The sequence below is a fragment of the Daldinia childiae genome, assembly GCF_008694065.1.
Source record: "Daldinia childiae strain JS-1345 chromosome Unknown Scaffold2, whole genome shotgun sequence".
In the NCBI taxonomy this organism is placed as follows: Eukaryota; Fungi; Ascomycota; class Sordariomycetes; order Xylariales; family Hypoxylaceae; genus Daldinia; species Daldinia childiae.
The window spans coordinates 4,445,215-4,464,032 of record NW_022984643.1 but is presented as its reverse complement, the minus strand read 5'-3'; the positions used below and the strand labels follow the sequence as shown (position 1 = coordinate 4,464,032).

General features: G+C 45.1%; 7 protein-coding genes across 9 annotated transcripts; 2 read left to right on the top strand and 5 right to left on the bottom strand.

The window, feature by feature from the left end:
- Positions 1–45: 45 nt before the first annotated feature.
- On the bottom strand, positions 46–1,767 carry GL218_02087 (Mitochondrial inner membrane magnesium transporter MRS2; the record flags this gene model as incomplete). The annotated part of the gene is made up of 3 exons (XM_033578578.1): positions 46–436; positions 492–1,120; positions 1,177–1,767. The coding sequence occupies 3 exons, from the start codon at positions 1,765–1,767 to the stop codon at positions 46–48; spliced, it is 1,611 nt and encodes a 536-aa protein (XP_033439225.1).
- Positions 1,768–2,389: 622 nt separating this feature from the next.
- Positions 2,390–3,312, top strand: GL218_02086 (uncharacterized protein; the record flags this gene model as incomplete). Of its 2 annotated transcripts, none has more annotated exons than XM_033578576.1 (2): positions 2,390–2,755; positions 2,806–3,312. In XM_033578576.1, the coding sequence occupies 2 exons, from the start codon at positions 2,390–2,392 to the stop codon at positions 3,310–3,312; spliced, it is 873 nt and encodes a 290-aa protein (XP_033439223.1). The 2 variants fall into 2 exon arrangements, with proteins under 2 accessions (XP_033439223.1, XP_033439224.1); XM_033578577.1 differs by having other exon boundaries at positions 2,803–3,312.
- Positions 3,313–3,993: 681 nt separating this feature from the next.
- On the bottom strand, positions 3,994–4,772 carry GL218_02085 (uncharacterized protein; the record flags this gene model as incomplete). Of its 2 annotated transcripts, XM_033578574.1 has the most annotated exons (2): positions 3,994–4,402; positions 4,450–4,772. In XM_033578574.1, 2 exons carry the CDS (start codon positions 4,770–4,772, stop codon positions 3,994–3,996), a joined length of 732 nt encoding a protein of 243 aa, XP_033439228.1. The 2 variants fall into 2 exon arrangements, with proteins under 2 accessions (XP_033439228.1, XP_033439227.1); XM_033578575.1 differs by lacking the exon at positions 4,450–4,772 and having other exon boundaries at positions 3,994–4,362.
- A 1,748-nt stretch (positions 4,773–6,520) lies between these two features.
- Positions 6,521–9,510, bottom strand: GL218_02084 (L-aminoadipate-semialdehyde dehydrogenase; the record flags this gene model as incomplete). The annotated part of the gene is made up of 6 exons (XM_033578573.1): positions 6,521–8,172; positions 8,283–8,508; positions 8,568–8,730; positions 8,792–9,030; positions 9,101–9,367; positions 9,475–9,510. 6 exons carry the CDS (start codon positions 9,508–9,510, stop codon positions 6,521–6,523), a joined length of 2,583 nt encoding a protein of 860 aa, XP_033439226.1.
- Positions 9,511–13,789: 4,279 nt separating this feature from the next.
- Positions 13,790–15,375, bottom strand: GL218_02083 (uncharacterized protein; the record flags this gene model as incomplete). Its single annotated transcript, XM_033578572.1, has 2 exons — positions 13,790–14,522; positions 14,645–15,375. The coding sequence occupies 2 exons, from the start codon at positions 15,373–15,375 to the stop codon at positions 13,790–13,792; spliced, it is 1,464 nt and encodes a 487-aa protein (XP_033439230.1).
- A 466-nt stretch (positions 15,376–15,841) lies between these two features.
- GL218_02082 (putative oxidoreductase YfjR) lies at positions 15,842–16,850 on the top strand (the record flags this gene model as incomplete). The annotated part of the gene is made up of 2 exons (XM_033578571.1): positions 15,842–16,499; positions 16,552–16,850. 2 exons carry the CDS (start codon positions 15,842–15,844, stop codon positions 16,848–16,850), a joined length of 957 nt encoding a protein of 318 aa, XP_033439229.1.
- A 519-nt stretch (positions 16,851–17,369) lies between these two features.
- On the bottom strand, positions 17,370–18,240 carry GL218_02081 (uncharacterized protein; the record flags this gene model as incomplete). Its single annotated transcript, XM_033578570.1, has 2 exons — positions 17,370–17,929; positions 17,991–18,240. 2 exons carry the CDS (start codon positions 18,238–18,240, stop codon positions 17,370–17,372), a joined length of 810 nt encoding a protein of 269 aa, XP_033439232.1.
- Positions 18,241–18,818: the final 578 nt, after the last annotated feature.

Sequence of the window (18,818 nt, the reverse complement as noted above, 5' to 3'; positions counted from 1 at the left end):
TAAAAATCTCGTGACCCCTTAATAGCACATCGTTCTGGCAGCCTCTTATAACCGCTTCCTTTTCTCAGCCTGATCCTTTTTCATATTAAGCCGTCTTATCATCTCGCGATTCCGGGGGTCTAATAGACCCACGTTTCCCTCATCGTGGAACCAATGATAATCGGGTCCTAAGCTCTTCCTGTCATCGCCCTGCATCTTGACGCGCTGGACCTTTTTGAGCCTGTCTAGACCGTACTTGCACACCCATAGAGATATTACGATAGAAACACCTGTGACCATAGCGAATCCCCAGTGCGTCTCTTCGATGAAGTTCTCGAGGTTCATACCGTAAAGGCCAGCGATGAACGTGCCCATAGCTAGGCCTAATGTTCCAACGCTGAACTTTAATTCTAAGAGCATGAGAGAGTTACGGTTTGCATCTAGAATTGCCCGAACACTATATTGCTGTTAGCTGAATATTACGGGACCAGCTGGTGGAGTCATATACTCACATATCTTCAGTATTTCGAATGCCTGACGTCAGGTTTTGTGCTTCCTGTACGATTTCATCACAGAGTTTATGATACGACTCTAGCAGCATCTCAACTTCGGTGTGATCGTCGAGTTCTCGTTGAATGTCGTGTGTTTTCTCAGTAAGATACATCGAAGCTAAATCATCGTCGGCTTCGAGAAGTTCCTCGATGGCCTCACGGACAAGCTTAGCTTTTTGCACGAACGTGCTCACTCGCTTGGAGAGTACGAGGAGAATGCGCAACTTGTGCCGATCAATATCATCCTCGAGCTCGCTTAATATACGGATTACCGGGTCACGGACCGCTTCGAAATCAGCTTCTAACTCTTGAGTGACGGACTGAAGAACGGCTTCCAGAGCTCGAAATTCGTAAGGAAGGCCTCCATTCCCAGGAGCCGCCTTCTGCTGGAGCTTTCCCTGTAGATCATACATGAAAGCCGATTGAGGGTAAGAGGCTTTGGAGCCATATACGTCGAACAGTAAGACGCGATTGTATTTAATGAGAACTTTGAGGTGCAGAAGATTCAGCAGGATAGCAGTCGGTCGAACGAGGATATGTGGTAGATTGGACGAGTCAATTTTTCGTAGATCACGAGGCAACAAGCCGAACTACGTCGAATTAGCTACACGTTAACAGCTATTGGATATTAATAGGATGGACGAACCCTTGCAATTAGCTCGCTCTTCTTAAATTCGCCATCAACCAGTATAACATTTCCGTTCTCATCAACTTCGGTACATCGTAACATTGGTTCCAAGGCTGCTTTTTGGCTGAGCTGGCGCCTATTGTTAAACATGGAGCTACCATCAGCGCCTTCTACATCGGGTAGATCGTCTGGCTCTAAAGGTTTAGAGCTTTTCGCTCCAAAGCCCCAAAGTCTCTCTCGCCAAGAAGGTGGACATGGAGGCGGCGGCGGTCGGTCCGAGGAGCTGTACCGAAGGCCTATATTCGAGCAGAAGTATGGGTGATTCTTTGAGCGAACTGTTCTTGAAGCTCTGTAGCACCGAGTCTGTATGAGCGCATCCAAATCTAACATGCCGGCTTGTAATGGCGCATCCCGAGAGGTCTCTACAGTAGTCCCTAATCGCAATGAACTTCTTTGACTTTTCCTAGCTGTGCATAATGTCTTGCGCATAGGCTGGCTTAGTCTAACGGCACGGTCATGGTTGGGGCTAAAGAAGCTCAGATTTTCCGATTGTAGGCGAAGAAATCTTAGAAGCCTCAAAGATGGTACCGGCAGATGCAGCGACGCCATTATGAGGGTCGTCTGACAGCGGTAGAGAGAGGGTTACCAAAGCTGTACCGAGTATATTGCCATTGTATATGGTATATGTATAATTCTAAAAGTTGAAATACGCCATTCAAAGTTATCGCAGTGTAGCTTCTGAATTAGACGCGCGATAAGAATTGATATCTATCATTAGACCCGCTTAGACCGCTCAGACTTCGGTCCGCCTGGTATCCCGGCGGATTGGGACTGGTGGGGCTGAACGGTAGCATAAAGTTTACCCGAAGATGTTCCTCGTTATGTATTCATGACATCCAATGTACGAAGTACCTATGTACTTACAATTTCACCATCATCCTCATCGTCGGCGCCAATAAGCGGCCGCACTATGATATGCACATAATGAGGTATGTATGTTATCATGGAGCTTCTGATTCCTGGTTACATATATGATTCCTTCATTATAATAAAAACAATACGAATAGCATATTGTGCTATCATTTTGGACCCGACTTAAGATACACCCCTCCAATGTCAACATTAGTCGAGCCGAATTTGATGGAGGTTCACCTTATAAATCTTCTCCTCATTAATTAGCCTGGTATCTTCTTCTTAAGTTAATCAATTCGTATTCTCCACATCCTTAACGATGGAGTTAACTCCTATCAAAGTCCGCGGTAAACGCCGCCGTGGTAACGAGGCTGTCGTCGCTATACCTAAGAAGAGATCTAAGACTGTCGGCAAATCAAAGCTACGCAAATCTCGAAGATCTCGTGAATCAAAAGCATCATACCTTGAGAAGATACCGCTAGAAATACTAGAGCGCATTCTATGGTATAGTGAGAACGTCAACTTGCCCCGTTCTAGCCCTCTTATTGGACGCCTCCTGTCAGGGCGTTCTACTCTGCGCGAGACTTTCATCGTAGCCTTCCAACCTACCTGGGACGCCTGGTTTGGTTGCATCGGCGATAGAAACGACTCTACTCGCCCTACCGAGGGTAATCCCGACTTCCAGGTAAGTCTAAGTCTATTCTATCTCTGTTTATAATTTATTAATCTTAGAAGTCCGGTCTCCTAGAATATCCCTGGACCAGCATCTCCTTTATTCTTGAATCCTGGGATTTTTATGTTCGAAGACTTGCTAAGGCACAGCACACTGGAAACAACCAGCCTTTTCACCTCCAGCATGTTAGAATATGGGGAGATCCGGATAATCCAGCTAATGCCATGGTAAAAGACGATTCCAATGTAGTGAACTCCCAAGAGGCTAGCCGCTGTTTCTTCCACGATTACGCTGCCTTCCGAACGATTGAGGAACATATCAGATATTATCTCAGGACGTTCTACACCCAATCAACTCAATCAACCTTTTTACAAGTTCACAAGGATACTCGAATACCGGATTTCCTATTTACCTCGCCCTACAGTGATGATAAAATTCAAAAGCTGTTCTGGTTGGTTCGAGGTGGCGCTCGTTTATCTCCTGAACAGACATGGGAACTTACCCTTCAGAGCTTCCGCGACGCGGCACCGGAAACATGCCTCATATTGGCAAAGTCAATCTCACTATGATCAGGCTACTTTATACCCTAGGAGCTTACCAGACTTGGCCCGAATATGTTAGTACTGATGAGGCTGATAGGATATACTCTATCCTGCGCAAATTCATTGACGAGCCAACAGCTGAGATCGCGGCTAAGTATGAGTATATATTTCGGATGTTATCTCGAGGGTAATTTCACCCGCCTAGCCCTCAATCTAGGATTAACGACTCTTGGAGATATGATTTTGGTCTAGGTCTAGGTTAAAATTTCGGTCCTGAACCCTAGATCCTTAGTCCACCAGAACGCAACCGTATTAATAAAAAGGAAACCACTATATTTAACTACTAGTAATAAGATTTACAGTAGTTATGCTTGTCCACTTCATATGCTCCTAATCATAATAACAACGATACTCCTAATGCAACGGCTCATAATACAATGAATGCTGAAGCGAACTGGGTTCCTCGTGTGCAAGATGAGTGCAAAGTCCTAGCTCTTCCAGACATTCACGACACCAATCACCTTCCCCTTTCCTTTTTTTTTCTTGTTTTCAATGATGCCCTCATGAGTACACTCGCGAATGAATCTCATATATCCTTTTTTCTCTCCTTTTCAAGTAGGTCTCTAACAACGCGCGAGTATTAAACGATGAATATGTCACTTCTCTGTACAAACGGATAGAGAAGTTCGAACAGCCGATTCAGGTAGTTTATACAATAGAGATTCGCCAATTGAAGATGATGGGAAGATGATTGAGGTCATCCTTTTCATCCTGGTCGAGGCGCTGTCGGATCTTCACCTCGAGAGGCCACCATAGTTCTTCGTCGAGATCGCTGTCAAATTCCATCACGAGAGCGTGGAAGTGGCCGCCGGGAAGGCGGTGGACCCACTGGACGTCGCGGATGCTCAGGTCTCGCATGTGGATGCCGACACGCAAGTCGTCAGTGCAGATATTGTGCACATCTTCGTAAACCTTACCTTCGCCGCGATTAAACCAATCGCAGAAAGGCATATCGAAGCAGGGATCGCCCATGACGATCGGGTCGACACGTTCGCGGCGCAGACCACGCTCCTGCATCTCAACCGTGATGAAGCCGATGCCCTCATCATTAAGGTAGCTTCGGACTTGATCGACGATGTAAAGCCACTTGCTACCGCAGTAGACAGTGTTTCTTGCCCCCAAGGCTCGCCGGCCACCATGTTGGAGTAGGGTTCGGCCTGGATAAGGATGGTGAAGGCGCTGACGGAATGCTTGATCTCGGGACGTGTCAGCACCAGCGAGAACTCGACCTCAAACTCGAGACCGTTCATCACGTTGCCGATGAGTGTTCGATCATAGGCTTGCGCAGCTCGAATCCAGAGTAGATATAGTCTCCGGGATAGAAAGACTTGATAGGCAAGCCGGGGGACGGGGGGCACCGACGCGGAGGCGCGAGAGGAGGAAGCCACTGGCCTCGATGCTAGAATTGAAAGGCTGAGATTATCCATCTTGATGGCGCGTAGTAGATTGATGAGTGGATATATCTTGGGCTTTCAGGTAATGTCGTCCTATGTTGGCAATAGCTTCTTGTAGCAAATACTATTTGAAAATCAGCTCCTCTTGATTCCGTAGTTCTGATGATGATACCATCAAAAGCGAACTCAAGACAGGTAAATACTTACTGTCTGCTAGGAATGCGAGGTTGCACAGTTTCTATTTCCTTCTGGGCAATGGTCTTCGAGCCCTGATAGAAGTTGTGTGTTGCAGCCAGATAATTATTTGTGGTATTGAGGAAAGGAAAAAGTGTGCTCTAGTGGAAACCAGTTGCTGTGGTAGCTACCTATGACTTAATGCGGCTGGTATTGGTAGTCACATTAAGGTAGGGGCTGGTGCTACACAAAGTCGAGGCCCTCATTAAGTACCTGTCGACTGAGTGTCAAGGCGAAGGACTAGCAGGGGTGAAGTCATTACTAGGGGGACGGTGGCGACGACGACGACGACGACGATGATGATAAGATAATGGCCATACAAAAATGGATCTATCACATACCTAGCATCTACAGGGCGTGGCCATTATCTTACTTGAATCTATCTATAAGCTTAGTTGTTAACGGAATATCCTATAAATAGAACACTTAATCACTAAGGTATAAAGATGCTTGTTCAAGTATACGACTATGATGTTACTGTAATAAGAGCTTAAAACAAAGAAATTAGTGACGTTTTGAGTAATTGTTGCTTCTAATCTCTATAATATGTTATATATAAAAACTGAATGTTACTCGTGACGCTTATCTACACCCCTCAGGGGTAGCCTGGGTCATGAAAAGCTGAATAAGTTCGTCCCTGACTAGTGATAGAGAAAGCATATTCTAGGCACTCGAAATAAATGTAATTGCTTAGGTGGATGGGTAAATATCTGTAAAGTTGTATTTTGGCATTAACGGAAGACGTCTTAAGACAACGTGAATGAACTTAATAAAACTCAAAAGGGGCGTCGACTTGAAAAAAACTCATAAGATGAATTGGCTTTAATAGGTACCTAGGTATTGGTGTTTGTGTTTTCAATAAGCTATACTTAGAAAGACGCAGCTCAATAGTATATTTTGCAGAAAGTTATTTCATCTTTTTGGGGGAAAAGAGAATAGGGCACGTAGTTTCAAGCTTAACCTAAGATATACTTATATGGGACCTGAACTATTACATATTGGTTAATGAATGTTGATCCTGAGTTTCGCTACTTCTAGGCTACGAATATCACACTCAGCGGAATAACTCCTATGCCTCCATCCACTCGTTGATCCACTTACGCATCCATTTACCCTCCACAGGAGGCATGTCATGAAGCGTCTGACTTGCAGCTAGAGCACCCTCGATTGCCATTGGTTGTGCTAGCACAGCTTCATGAGCCCATAATCCACCGCGGTAAAAGTCTAGTAGCTTAATAGCTGGGTTTGACTTAACTGCGTTGCCATGCCTGGAATATCTCCCTCTGAAACAACCGCTGCACTTTCTTCTAGACGGCTTAACCAAATTGAAGGTTGTACAACCTCAAGTTTCTTACCAAGACGTGTCTTAGCATCATCCAATATCACTGGTAGTAGTGTATCCCACGCTACTGTCTTCGGGTTGCGCAGATTGAATACGACAGCACTAGAGCCTGTCCCTTCAGGTATAGAAGATCTAGCAAGGTCTACCACGACGTCGGCCAGCAGATCCGAAGGCATCCAGTCGACCTCGGAATTGGGGTCCCAAGTCACTGGGCAAAACAACCAAGGTGTAAGGAGCTGATAACAAGACTTGGGAGCCACTCGGAGGGGTTCCACAAGCCAGGATAGCGGGCGGCGCCGCCAACTTGGCCGACCCGTGCAATCGTAACGGGAATACCCAAGTGCTTAGAAGCAGTATTGCAAAGGTTCTCAGATATAAACTTGCTCCGGGAGTAGCCGTTGGCAGCGGGGCTATCAAGGGGCTCGAGCACCGCTTCAGGGGCCGCCCCGGAATCAACTGACCGCCCTCCAATAGCCCCTATTGAAGAGATGAAAACGATGCGCATCTTCCGCGCCGTAGAAGCTGCTGAGAGAGCAAATAGGTTCACCAATCCAGCCAGGTGCGGTCGAAAAGCTTGTAATCCCAAGTTAAAATTCACTGGCCAAGCGTTGTGGATAACGAGTCCAACTCGAGAACGCAATTCATTGTATGTTCCCTCGTCAACACCAAGAGAAGGATTGCTTAAATCCGCCTGTATGAAAGTTACTCGATCACCAAAATCTGCCGCTAACCCGGTCGCCGCGAAACGATAGGACTGTATGCTGCGACCACCTCTTTGGCTACGATTGAGGCAGAATATGTGTCCAATCCCAGGCCGATCGAGTAATGCTCGTAGTGTGTATGTCCCTAGTGTACCGGTGGAGCCTGTTAAAATCACGTCGATTGGCTCTGTAGGGTTTGATGCCAGTAGTTTAGGTATTGGAATCTGCTGAACGAGTTCACGATAGGTGGCCAGTAAAGAGCCAATGAGATCGTAGTCGTTAGGCGCACTACTTTGGTCTAGAAGAGCCGACGTCAATTGTGGAATGGTAGGATTCTGGTATACTGTGGACAGGCCAATTCCAGGCCGACGAAGAGCACGTCGCAATGCACGCGTGAGCTGAAGTGCCAGCAATGAATCCATACCCCGATCAAAGAAACTGGCCGAGTCATCTATGACTTGCCAGCCTGTGACAGTAGAAACAGCGTTTCGTATAAGGGGTGTGATATCACCGCTGATTGTACCATCTGGCGCTTCATCAGTTTCGTCGTTTAGAGCTATATCTATATCTGCATATAACTTGTCGATTTCAGCTGCGTACTGAGCGATGCTGGCGGATCGTTGGATAGTACCTTTCCCAGCGCGAATTAGCGGAGGATCGGATGCTATGAGGATCAATGCCTTTTCCACGCGCGCATGAGCCGGCGCATCTTTGTTAGTTTCATCTACACTGGGCCAGATGCGTTCAATTAACGCAGCTTGATCCGCTGTAGTCAGGGGTTTGATAACTGGCTCAATCAACAAGGCCGCCTGGAATTGCTGAGAACCAATTACCAAGACACCGCTTAGCTCGGGATTTTTAGCCAGGATATTTTGCTCCATTGAAATCGGGTTCGTCTTTTCTCCATTTAAGAATACTATAATGTCGTCGGCACGAGCGCGCCATCGCCAAGCGTCTGGTACGGTCGGGTGAGGTTCAAAAAGATCGCGGGTACGATACTCCTCAAGCTCCTTTTGGCTTGGCATTGAAAAGGCTGTCTGTGTATCGGAGAGGGCTTTGTCGCGTCGTATAGTTAACTCATAATTGTTGCTGGTAACTTCGTCAAAAACTGCACCAGTACACGGATGGAAGCGAATGTAACGCCAGTCTAGCGGTCCTAGTTCGGCTGGTAGCAATGTTGTGGTATACCAACCTCAGAAGCACCCCATTGACAACGTAGCCTCACCTTCGTTGCGATACGATCCCCGATTTCTTGGGGTAGGTCACCTCCGATATAAAGAATCAGCTCAAGATGGGTTGCACAGTAATCCAGCAGTTCGAGATCCTGGGCTAGTTCAGCTACAACTGATGGTACGAGCACTGCTATATCTGCTGGTACCTGCTTGAGGGCTTCTACAAGCCCCTGAGCGGTCACAATGGCCATAGCTGCTGGTGCAATCACAATATTGCCAAATGGAATGGCGTTAAATAGATATTGTGCCAAACCAGCTCCCTAGAAGTGTTAATTTGATGGTAAAATAGTAGGGATTCATCTCGGCTTGGTCTACTCACATGGAACGGAGGTAATGTTGTTATTACTCTCTTGCCATGGCATATGCTATCGATCGAGGTCGTTCCCTCGGGGGGCTCAAAACCATTAGAATTACACTCCCGTGCAAGTGTATCATACGACCATATCAGGGGCTTCGGCAAACCGGTTGATCCAGAACTGTGACTAAAAGAAGTTAACATTAAGTGTCATATGTCTTCAAACGAGATGCTTGCCCAAGACGTACATTGCAACGACCGGGTCCCAGCGGACTTGCTCGAGGGTTTTGTCATAGAAGAAGTGCGGATATGGCTTCTCTAAGAGCTCTGGTAGACTAGGAATAGAAATACGACGTGGTTTGACGGCTTCAAGAATAGTAGAGACGGACGATGGTGCTGGGTCCGTCGTCACAAGAGTCTGGCACTTCAAAGAGTCGAAAAGATTACGGTGAGCTGCAGAACTATTGCGCGGCGATGTAAGAAAAAGCTATTTAGGTATCAGCGAGATATCTCCCAAAAGTCTAGTATTTTGGTTTTAAGTTGTAAGGGAGTCTTACTACGTAACCCGATTTCATCGAGGCTAACGCCAGCGCTACAAGCCGCACGTCGTTGGGCCCGATATAAGTCAGGACTTCGTGATGAGAGCTGGGTCCAAGTTGCTCAGTAAGCCACCATGCTAAGCCATTCACGATATTAGCCAACTGTAAGTAGGTAACAGTACGAAAGCCGGCATCATAGGAATCGGGTGCAACGGGCCACAAGCCATAGATAGCTTCAGGTCTCTCCCGAGCTAGTCGGTCAACAATGTGAGGCAGTAAATCATTCTATCAACAATATCAGGATTAGCAACCAGGTAATTTATAAACTGAGAAGCCTGAATAGCTGAGGAACAACGGATCTTCCATTGAAACAATATCATATTCTCACTTACCTGCCACTGGGCAACATGGGCGTGATCGTTAATCATTGTGATTAGAAGATGCGAGATCGTGCTACAAGTGAATATTTATAGGGAGAAGAAACCTTCCAAGACTTTGACCCGCTGCTTATAGCAATTGTTAATTGCCAATTATCATTGATATAATGGGTATAACACACCTAGTGCTGACAAAGATTTGGAGATTGATACCTGTCTCCACTCTTGTATAAGTTGAGTATTCAAAACCGCTGCTATTTAATTGTGACTTGTCGTGCTACTGTTTACCGCGATATACAGAGAAAGTATAATATTGTTTGTATGTACATTTTGTTTTATATTTTTCCCCTCAAAATGTCTTGAATGTCTCAGTCCCTAATCAAGTGACCTAAAATCACGTGGATTTACAGGTTAAATGACGAGTATAAATGTGGCTTTTCGCCATTTGGGGTCATTAAAAACACTTGATCTAGGTGCTGATATACGAAGTTATCACAATCTCTGGTAACTCCGAACTTTTTCCATTTTATCACTAGGTACCTAGGTACCTAGGCATATCACATCAGAAACTTATTGAAGTATCACTCATGGGTCAAGCTTATGTACGTTGATATATTTATATCCAAGTCGTCTAGTATAAATATAGATGTATTCAGCCCTGGCAATCTATTAGTTTGCACTGCCAGCTACATGTGTACCATATTCATGTTGTGCTATGTTTCACTTGTCAACCGACGAAACTGAGGAACAATGTCATACAGTAAATCCTTTGAAACAAGGTCCAACCAGACCCAATATCCCAAGGCAGATTTTGGCTATGCAATGAGTAGATTCAATCAAGCCTGGTTGCCTACCTATATTTAGTCCCTGGGTAACTCCACACGATAGTAGAAATATGTTTTTCATTATTCGCGTGATAATATTCAAGAACGGATGTCAAACTATTGTTTCGTCAATTATGAGACTTAACGGTATAAACACACCAGAAATGGACTGTCTAGATGAATTAAAGCCTCATAAGACCATCTTTACGGGTTGGAAGAAGGCAGCTAGGATAAACTGCATTATTCTTGGATGTATGTCCATAATTCTAACAGCCTGTCTAATCATAACGGCTTCGCTGGCTAGCGGTGTCGAAAAGGCATTATTTTTCTATAGTGATGACTGCGATGGAAACAGCATTTCGAGGATTAACACGATTATCCACTTATTCATCAATATCCTTTCAACTCTTATGGTAAATCTCCCTCTTTATCATCAGTATTAACCTAAGCTGATTCCCACTAATCGTTGTTATTCTAGTATGTGCCTGTATTTCTACTAACTCATTATTTTATTCATTATATTGATACTTTACTCGAATGATTCATGATTTAGTAGCTAATTAGGAATTAATAGACTCGCTTCGAGCAACTTTTTCATGCAGATTTTAAACTCCCCCTCAAGGGAGGAAATAAATGCAGCTCACGTCAAGGGTTCATGGTTAGGGGTTGGTATACCTTCAGTCCGCAACGTTCTTCATGTTTCCAAATTTAAGACTACGTGCTGGTTTATTCTACTTTTTAGCTCGATTCCCATTCATCTTTTATTCAACTCGGCAGTATTTCAGACCGACCATCGCGAATCTGACTTCCATTTAACAGTTGGAACCGCGGACTTTATAAACGGGAGCGCTTTCTATTTGCCTGGAGCGAGCTTGCTTTTAGGGAGCCTAGACCCAAAGGATTTGGGTAATTTCGGTTACGGTAATCTTAACCTTAGCAAACCGATCAACCTACCAGATTACACCAATAACGGATCTGATGCTATAACGAACGTATCCGCCACGGCTACAAACGCCTATCGGTGGGAAAAGCTTAGCACTTATGAATGCCAGCAGGAGTATCTTAATTGCACGGGATTAAAGCACCATCGTAACCTAATCTTGATTGTCGATAAACCCAACGGTTGGATTCGAGATGGTATGTATAGTATTACCTCAATATGGTCTCTAAGCTCGTTTATATCCAACCTACTATCAGTCCGCTTTACTAAATCTAGCTAATACCAACATGAGCTAACACGTAGGCAGTAGGTTTATATATTCCACATGTTCCTCAAAGGCACTAGGAAAAGTTAACATAAAGAATTTTTACCTTAGCAAATTTGGCATTTCAATAAAGATCAAGCAAATCTATGGGATAAATATATTCCTTCGGACCAATCAAACCACCTTTTATTTGATAGTCAGTGTACCATGGTCGCGAAGCGAATGTCCGATGGACATGTTCAATGCTCCAATAACTGCAGGCGAGCTCTAACTGGACTGAATTATGATAATATGAGCGATCCGTTCCCCACTATTACCATCGATTCGCCTTGGCAATATAGCTTTCTCGACAGCGGGACGATGGGCTACCTCAACTCCAGTGATACCTGCGACTGGAAATATTGCTCCGCCCTACAACCTAACGCTGTCGACATATCCATCGAATATTGTCTTGCAGAACCGCTTGATAGAATCTGCCACATAGCAGTTTCACCAACGGCTCTTCTGGTTGTTACTATCTGTGTTATTATGAAAACATTGACAGCTACTTTAGCAACTATAAAACTAATGCGTCAAAAACAAATCCCATTAGTTACACTCGGAGACGCTATGGCTTCTTTTATAGAGCACCCTGATTTCACAACGGTTGGCTTATGTACCTTCGGGCAAGGTGACGTTCAACGAATCTTGAAAGATAGACGTGCTCCTCCACCGGTATATATAAAGCAGTGGGAGCTAGTTCCAAAACAATTAGCCGCGGCGGCTCCTATATCTGTATGGTTAACAAGCTATTCTATTTTTATGACTGCTGTTATACTGTGCGGTGGATTTAATCTTTATAAGACCACCTCAATTGGTTTGTTAGTGTCCTACAACGTATATATTACTCAATATCTAACCAAGCTTAGATGGGGATCATTTTTTGAAAGTGACCAAAACCCGTTCGTTGAAGACTCTTATACGTTCTTTGGAGGGGTCTTGGTCGCCAATTGCCCACAACTCTTCCTCTCGCTTTACTACTTGGCATATAACAACTTACTCTCTCGCCTCCAAATGGCTCGCGAATGGATTCTTTTTAGTAAGGAATACCAACCGCTACGGGTTACAGACCCACAGGTACTCTATAAAGGCAAAGTATTATAATAACATAAACCCACTAACGGGTATTCAGGGAGAGCAATATGCTTCATATCGGTTGCAATTGCCTTATAAATATAGCATATCACTTATAGTTGTTAGCATATCACTTCACTGGTTGCTTTCTAATTCAGTGTATGCTTTTGTCTCAACTGGAGGTATGGACCGCCATACGAAAGAAATTAGTTAATATTTTATAAAACTTTATGTTAATAGGATATAACTGACCTAACCTAGGCTATTATGGAACCTCACATTTTATTAGCGGGACAAAAGTCGACTCCAGTTTACCCCAAAACACAGCGGTCGCAGTGGGCTTCTCTACATACTCATTTCTTGCGATGATGCCAATATTGTTAATTTTATTTGCTATCCCTATCATCTTAGGTTTCCCGAAGTTTCCGCCAAGTGTAGTGAATATTGGGAACAACTCCTTTGCGCCTTTCTGCCGTATGTCATGTATCGAGACTATCACATGCTGTAACCTCCCAAAGGAATTCAATGGCGTCTAATTCAAACAAACCATCGTCTCTCAAAAAGCCTTCACCACCACCCACTTACTTACCCGAGGAAGAATATGTCGAGGTCAACGCAAGCAACATTGAGATGCAGCAGCTAATAATGACTTGCCAACCATTGTCCGGTCAGAGACAGGCCTCTGTAGGCGTCTTTGAAAATGCGAAACAAGATAATAAAACCGATGAAAATAAGTACAGTTTGCTTAGAAATCTTACTAGAAGTAAGATTCGGTGGGGTGTTGTCCGGATGCCCTCGGAATGGTATGCCGAACACGAACATGAGGGAACTGTCGAGCACCTCAGCTTCGGCGTTGAGGAGGATGATGTACAGCCTCCGGTGGCAGGACGTTTATATGTATAAGTAAGCTAGAGGGCTATCTTGTGTACGGAGGCAAGCTAGAACAATTTATATGAATGTACCAAGGCAAAATATCTCATGTAATCCTAGATATAGAAGTACAGTCACATTTTGATATTAAAAGTACCTAAGCTACATCACTTGAGAAATGACTGTCCATAAATGTATATAACCGCTGCCAGTTCCAACGCCCTATTAAAATGCCAATTTATTCTGTAGGGCTCAAACTAAATTACATATGCCAATCGTATAGCCCTATCCATCAAGATCCTTCTACTCCCAGCCCCTTTAAATGTCTAAGTTAGAACCAACCCCGGATTTATTCGGAGTGCTACCTATTACGACGCTCTGTGCACCATTCTCAATCTCGATCACATTTTTGTGGACGTGTCCGTTTATCACAATAGTGTGTAGTCTGGAAGCGTCCTGGAAGAGTTCGATATCCTCCAACGGGTTCCCATCAACTAGGATGACATCGGCGTAGTATCCAGGCAACACCTTCCCTAAGTCGTCTGGGTAGCCCATAAGCTCCCCTCCTAGGGCCGTCGCGGCGATAAGGGATTCCTTAGGTGTATATCCAAATAGGTTGACGAAATGGGCAAGATCCTTTGCGTAAGTTCCGTGAGGTGCCCAGGCAAATCCATAATCACCTCCAGGAAGGATCTTAACTCCGCGTCTCTTGAGCTCCTTCATCGCTTTGTTGGCAGCTTCGACTTCGTGGACCAACCCCCTTTTCTTGGCCATCTCGGGTGTGAGACCGTAGGGAATTGCCTCGCCTGTACAGCTCAGTAGGGGAAAGTTGATAGCAGGCGCCACATAGACCCTATCCTTGAGCGCCTCAAGCATATCAAGCCCTTCGGCGTCGACGTAGCTGGCGTGGTAAATCATGTCGACTCCAGCTAGACACGACATCTTCACTGAAGCTGCGGACCGGGCGTGAGTGCATACACGTTTACCCCTATGGTGGGCCTCTTCAACGGCCGCCTTAGTCTCAGCCAGAGTGTAGTAGGTCTCCTTGCTCCTATTTACGCGATCTATGATTAGTGAAAACTCTTTAATACGACTTATATTATGAATGCCGACTGAAAACATAGAATCAACTGAATATCTGCATAGGAAAAAAATATTTCCTAAGATACATACCCCATGGTCTCATGCACGTAGTCTCCTGTCATGCTTAGCTTTATATTGTCGGCGCCAAGTTCAATAGATTTGCGCACGACCTGGCGCATAGAGTCGGGACCATCGGCATATTGACTGATACTTGGGATGATCGCACCGCCCGTCGTCGTTATCTCCTGGCAATTTGCCAGGGAACGAGGGCCTGGGATCAGGCCGGATTTGATGGCCTGCTTGACAACAATATCGAGACGGGGTCGTGCGGAAGCCGCCCCAAAACACATAGTGTATCCATAGTCCAGGTATGTCTTTGCAGATTGTGCCGTCTGTATCACATGCTCCTCTAGTGGCGTTCTGGTCAATCCGTCCAAAGTGGGCGAGTTGTTCCAGCTGAAATGGGTATGGGAGTCAACAAGGCCGGACATAAGGGTCTTGTTGCCCTTTCCGTCGATAACTAAGGTATCGGAATCAGGGGTTGCATCAACCTTTCCAACTGCCTTGATTCTTTCCCCCTCGATAAGAACATCGCCCAGATAGGGGTCCGCGCCAGTGGAATCGAAGATGTTGACGTTCTTGAATAAAATCTTGGCCTTATCACCATCTTTATGGTTGTTCATAGTAATATCGGCAGGTGTTGGCTTATAGAATGGCAGCCCATTTATGGGACTAACTTCCACAGTCGGATCAACCCAATGACCCTCGGAGACAGCCGCAAGACGGCCATTAAGCTTTTTGCTGATATCTGCGGATGCCATTGTTAAACTAAAAGATGATGATATATGTAATTTCGGGATAACTAGGGGCAATAGAGAAACTTCAAAGGCAATATCAAGCTAAATAGACCCACTGCTAAACATGGAATAGTCCTGTGAATTTTAACTAACTACATCCTACGTTAAGGCGCCATATATATGTAGATGGATTACATCCTTCCCGTGGAGATCGTTTGGAGAGATCGTGGAGTACTGCCATATTCCCCGGAAAGTTGCCGCAAGGTTGCCACGTTGTCTTACGCTGACCTACACTCTTCGGAGAGTTGCCGTATTTGGAGATATCAACACCTCCTATTCATGGTGGGGCTTTGGGTATCATACAATAACAACTAGGTATAAGACCGCATACAAGATGGGATTTCGGCATTGCTCGGTATTCTCTCTATTCTCACTAACCAGTCTACTCTACCTATCTCTCTATTCACTTTCGTTCATCTATATTGGAAAGATGGCCAATTCTCAAAACTCTACGATCCCGTCATTTGGCTTTGTCGGCCTTGGGAATATGGGCTCCGTGATGAGTTTGAATCTAGCCGGCTATGCTCAAAAACAAGGATTCCCAAAGGTCAAGCTGTGGAATCGCTCTCGCGGAAAAGCCGAGGACCTTGCCGGGCGAGGCTTCTTCGAAGTAGCAGATACGCTGGAGAACATAGCAAAGGACTGCAACATTATCCATGCTTGCCTTGCAAACGACGATGTTGCTTTGTCTGTTTACCGCCAGATTCTGGGCGCTGCAAGACCTGGCCTTATTCTTGTGGACCATTCGACATTGTATCCAACCACATCCTCAACACTATACGCTGAGGCCGAAGCGAAGGGCTCGAGTTTCCTGTCTTGTCCAGTCTTTGGTCCACCCGCCGTAGCTGCAAGCGCGGGGCTTTTGGTCGTATTATCTGGCCATGAGAAAGCCAGAACTACGTTGAAGGAGTACATCGTGCCGACAATCGGCAAGGCCGTTATTGACTGCGGTGATAGCACAAGAAAAGGTGCACTTCTCAAGATTCTAGGGAACAACTGTATTCTCGGTACAATTGAGCTCATGTCAGAGAGTTTCACTCTAGCCGAGAAAACGGGATTTGACGCCGCGTTATTTTACGAATTTATACGTAAGTAAAGAATGTAGTAGATAGGAAACTAGGCACGCTAACATATTGTCAGAACAATGGTTCCCCGCGCCAGCTTGGGTGAATTATGGAAAGAAGATCAGGGACGGGGCTTTTAGTGGCGCGACGGGATTCACTATACCTGGCGGGATGAAAGACGCTGCATATATACGACAATTAGGTGCTGAAACATCTACACCAACTCCTCTTATTGATCAGGCATGGAATCACCTCACCACTGCTAAAGCTCTGGGTGGTGAAAGTTTGGATTGGAGTTCATGTGCCGCTGGAATGCGAGTTACGGCAGGTCTACCACCGTTCAAGGGGGAAGATTTCAGTTTGAATAAGAAATAGGGAACGGGGGTTTGTGTATTAGTCTTGCATAATTTATATAGGTAGAGATCAGCTGTATATACCTACATAGACAAGTATCCTCAGGTACTTAGTAAACTCGACATGTGATTGATAATCAAGAATGGGGGTGGTTTGGCTAATCAATAACTATTATACCTATCTTCTCAGAGCTTCCGCTGGGAATTTACTCTCCTTGTATACGCTGCTATCTCCCATTAGTTAGCCGGAGAATGGGCTTTGTGGTTCTGTACTATGGAATCTATAGTAAGCCACAGCCAAGAGGCTCCTATTAACGTGGGATACTGTATAAGAGGTATCTAGTATGTATAGGGTACGTTGAGGCGAGACTCGCCCGATAATAACTAAAGTAGATATCCTCTAGTAAATACAAAGAGGTAAATAAAATAACACAGCATTAGCTCTACTCTTTTATAACTACCTTATCTACTTCATTACTACCAGTCCCCAGGCGCATGGTAACTAAAGTACCTAAACTACATGATGATAGGCTAGAGGATACTATGCAATATTCTTAGCAACAGAAATGATCGCCTCAATAGACTCATCTGTACTCTCCAGTACATGCCAATGGCCTGTATCCTTAAAAACCACCTGTTTGGCGTTGGATCCAATATCCTTCACTATATCTGCCCCTGTCGTAGCCGTAGATACCTTGTCTTCATCTCCAGTTAGAATGAGAACATTAGCCTTGATTTGTTCCCAATCAGGCTCTGAGCTCCCTGCCAGTGCATCAAGGGCCAATGCGTATCCTTCCGGGTTCTGTCTCGTAAGCATTTCTCTGGCCAGTGCTACCTCTCCTTTTCGGTTGATCAATGACTTGGGCGAGAATGCATTTGACACCACCAAGTCAGCAACTGCCCCAATTCCCCCACTTCGAACTGTAGCGGAGCGAGTAGCAAGTGCTTTCTGGCCAGCCTCAGGAGGCGGTCTGACGGGACCAAATGCTACAATCCCTTTTACAATATCCGGGCGCTTCGCCGCAAGATGAAAACTGATAAGCCCGCCAAATGAGTGGCTTACAACCAGAACATCTTTCAGTCCCAAATGACCAATTATAGCTAAATTTCATATTAGAATACGATACGGGATTAGTCTATTCGGATATAGGACAAGCTTTACCCTCGCAGTCTGCCACGTATGACTCGATACTCGTACTCTGCGGTACGGAACTCCGGCCATGGCCGGCCCAGTCGAAGCGAACTAGATCGAAATCCTGCAAGCCAGAAACTAGCGGTTGGAAGGCATTCGTAGTCCCTCCAAATCCGTGAATGAATAGAATAGTCCTAGATCCGCTAGTGCCCTCCCGTTCGTAGAAAAGTTTAACAGAGTCCCGAGGTATGTAACCGGACGACTTGATTTGGGAGGCCATATTTCAACGTAGAACTAAGGTACGTTTGTGATTTCTGTGTAGTAACTTCATAGGATGAGAAACATGGCCTACTTTATACTCGATCTTACGATTTTACTAAAGTATATGATAGTCTGCAGTTCGTCTTTAAGGCGCCTGAAGGCCCGTACGGCAAGTTGCCGGGTGCTCGTACAGTGGATACTGGCATTGGGCATGGTTTCTGATACAATCCGCAAGTACTTGCCTTCGTAATAGGTTTGGAGGGGGGAAGATCAGTACGACATGAATTCTTGGGGTTGAAGTGTGGGGAACGTGTGCCTATGTCATGATGATACCTCACATTGAAACGACTGAATTTCCATGATATTTCCTGGGATGAAATTAACAGGCACATGAATATATCACTATAGTAGATCCGATATTATAATAATATTCAACATGTAGGTATAGGGCGTAAAATAAAACCAAATACCCAGTTGCTTTTCCGTACACTAATCGAAATTATCGAACAAAGCTACAATATAGGCACTATAGCCTTAATGGCTGCAACTGCCACTGCTTCTCTGCTTCAGGCCCCGTAATAGAAACCCAAGGTGCCC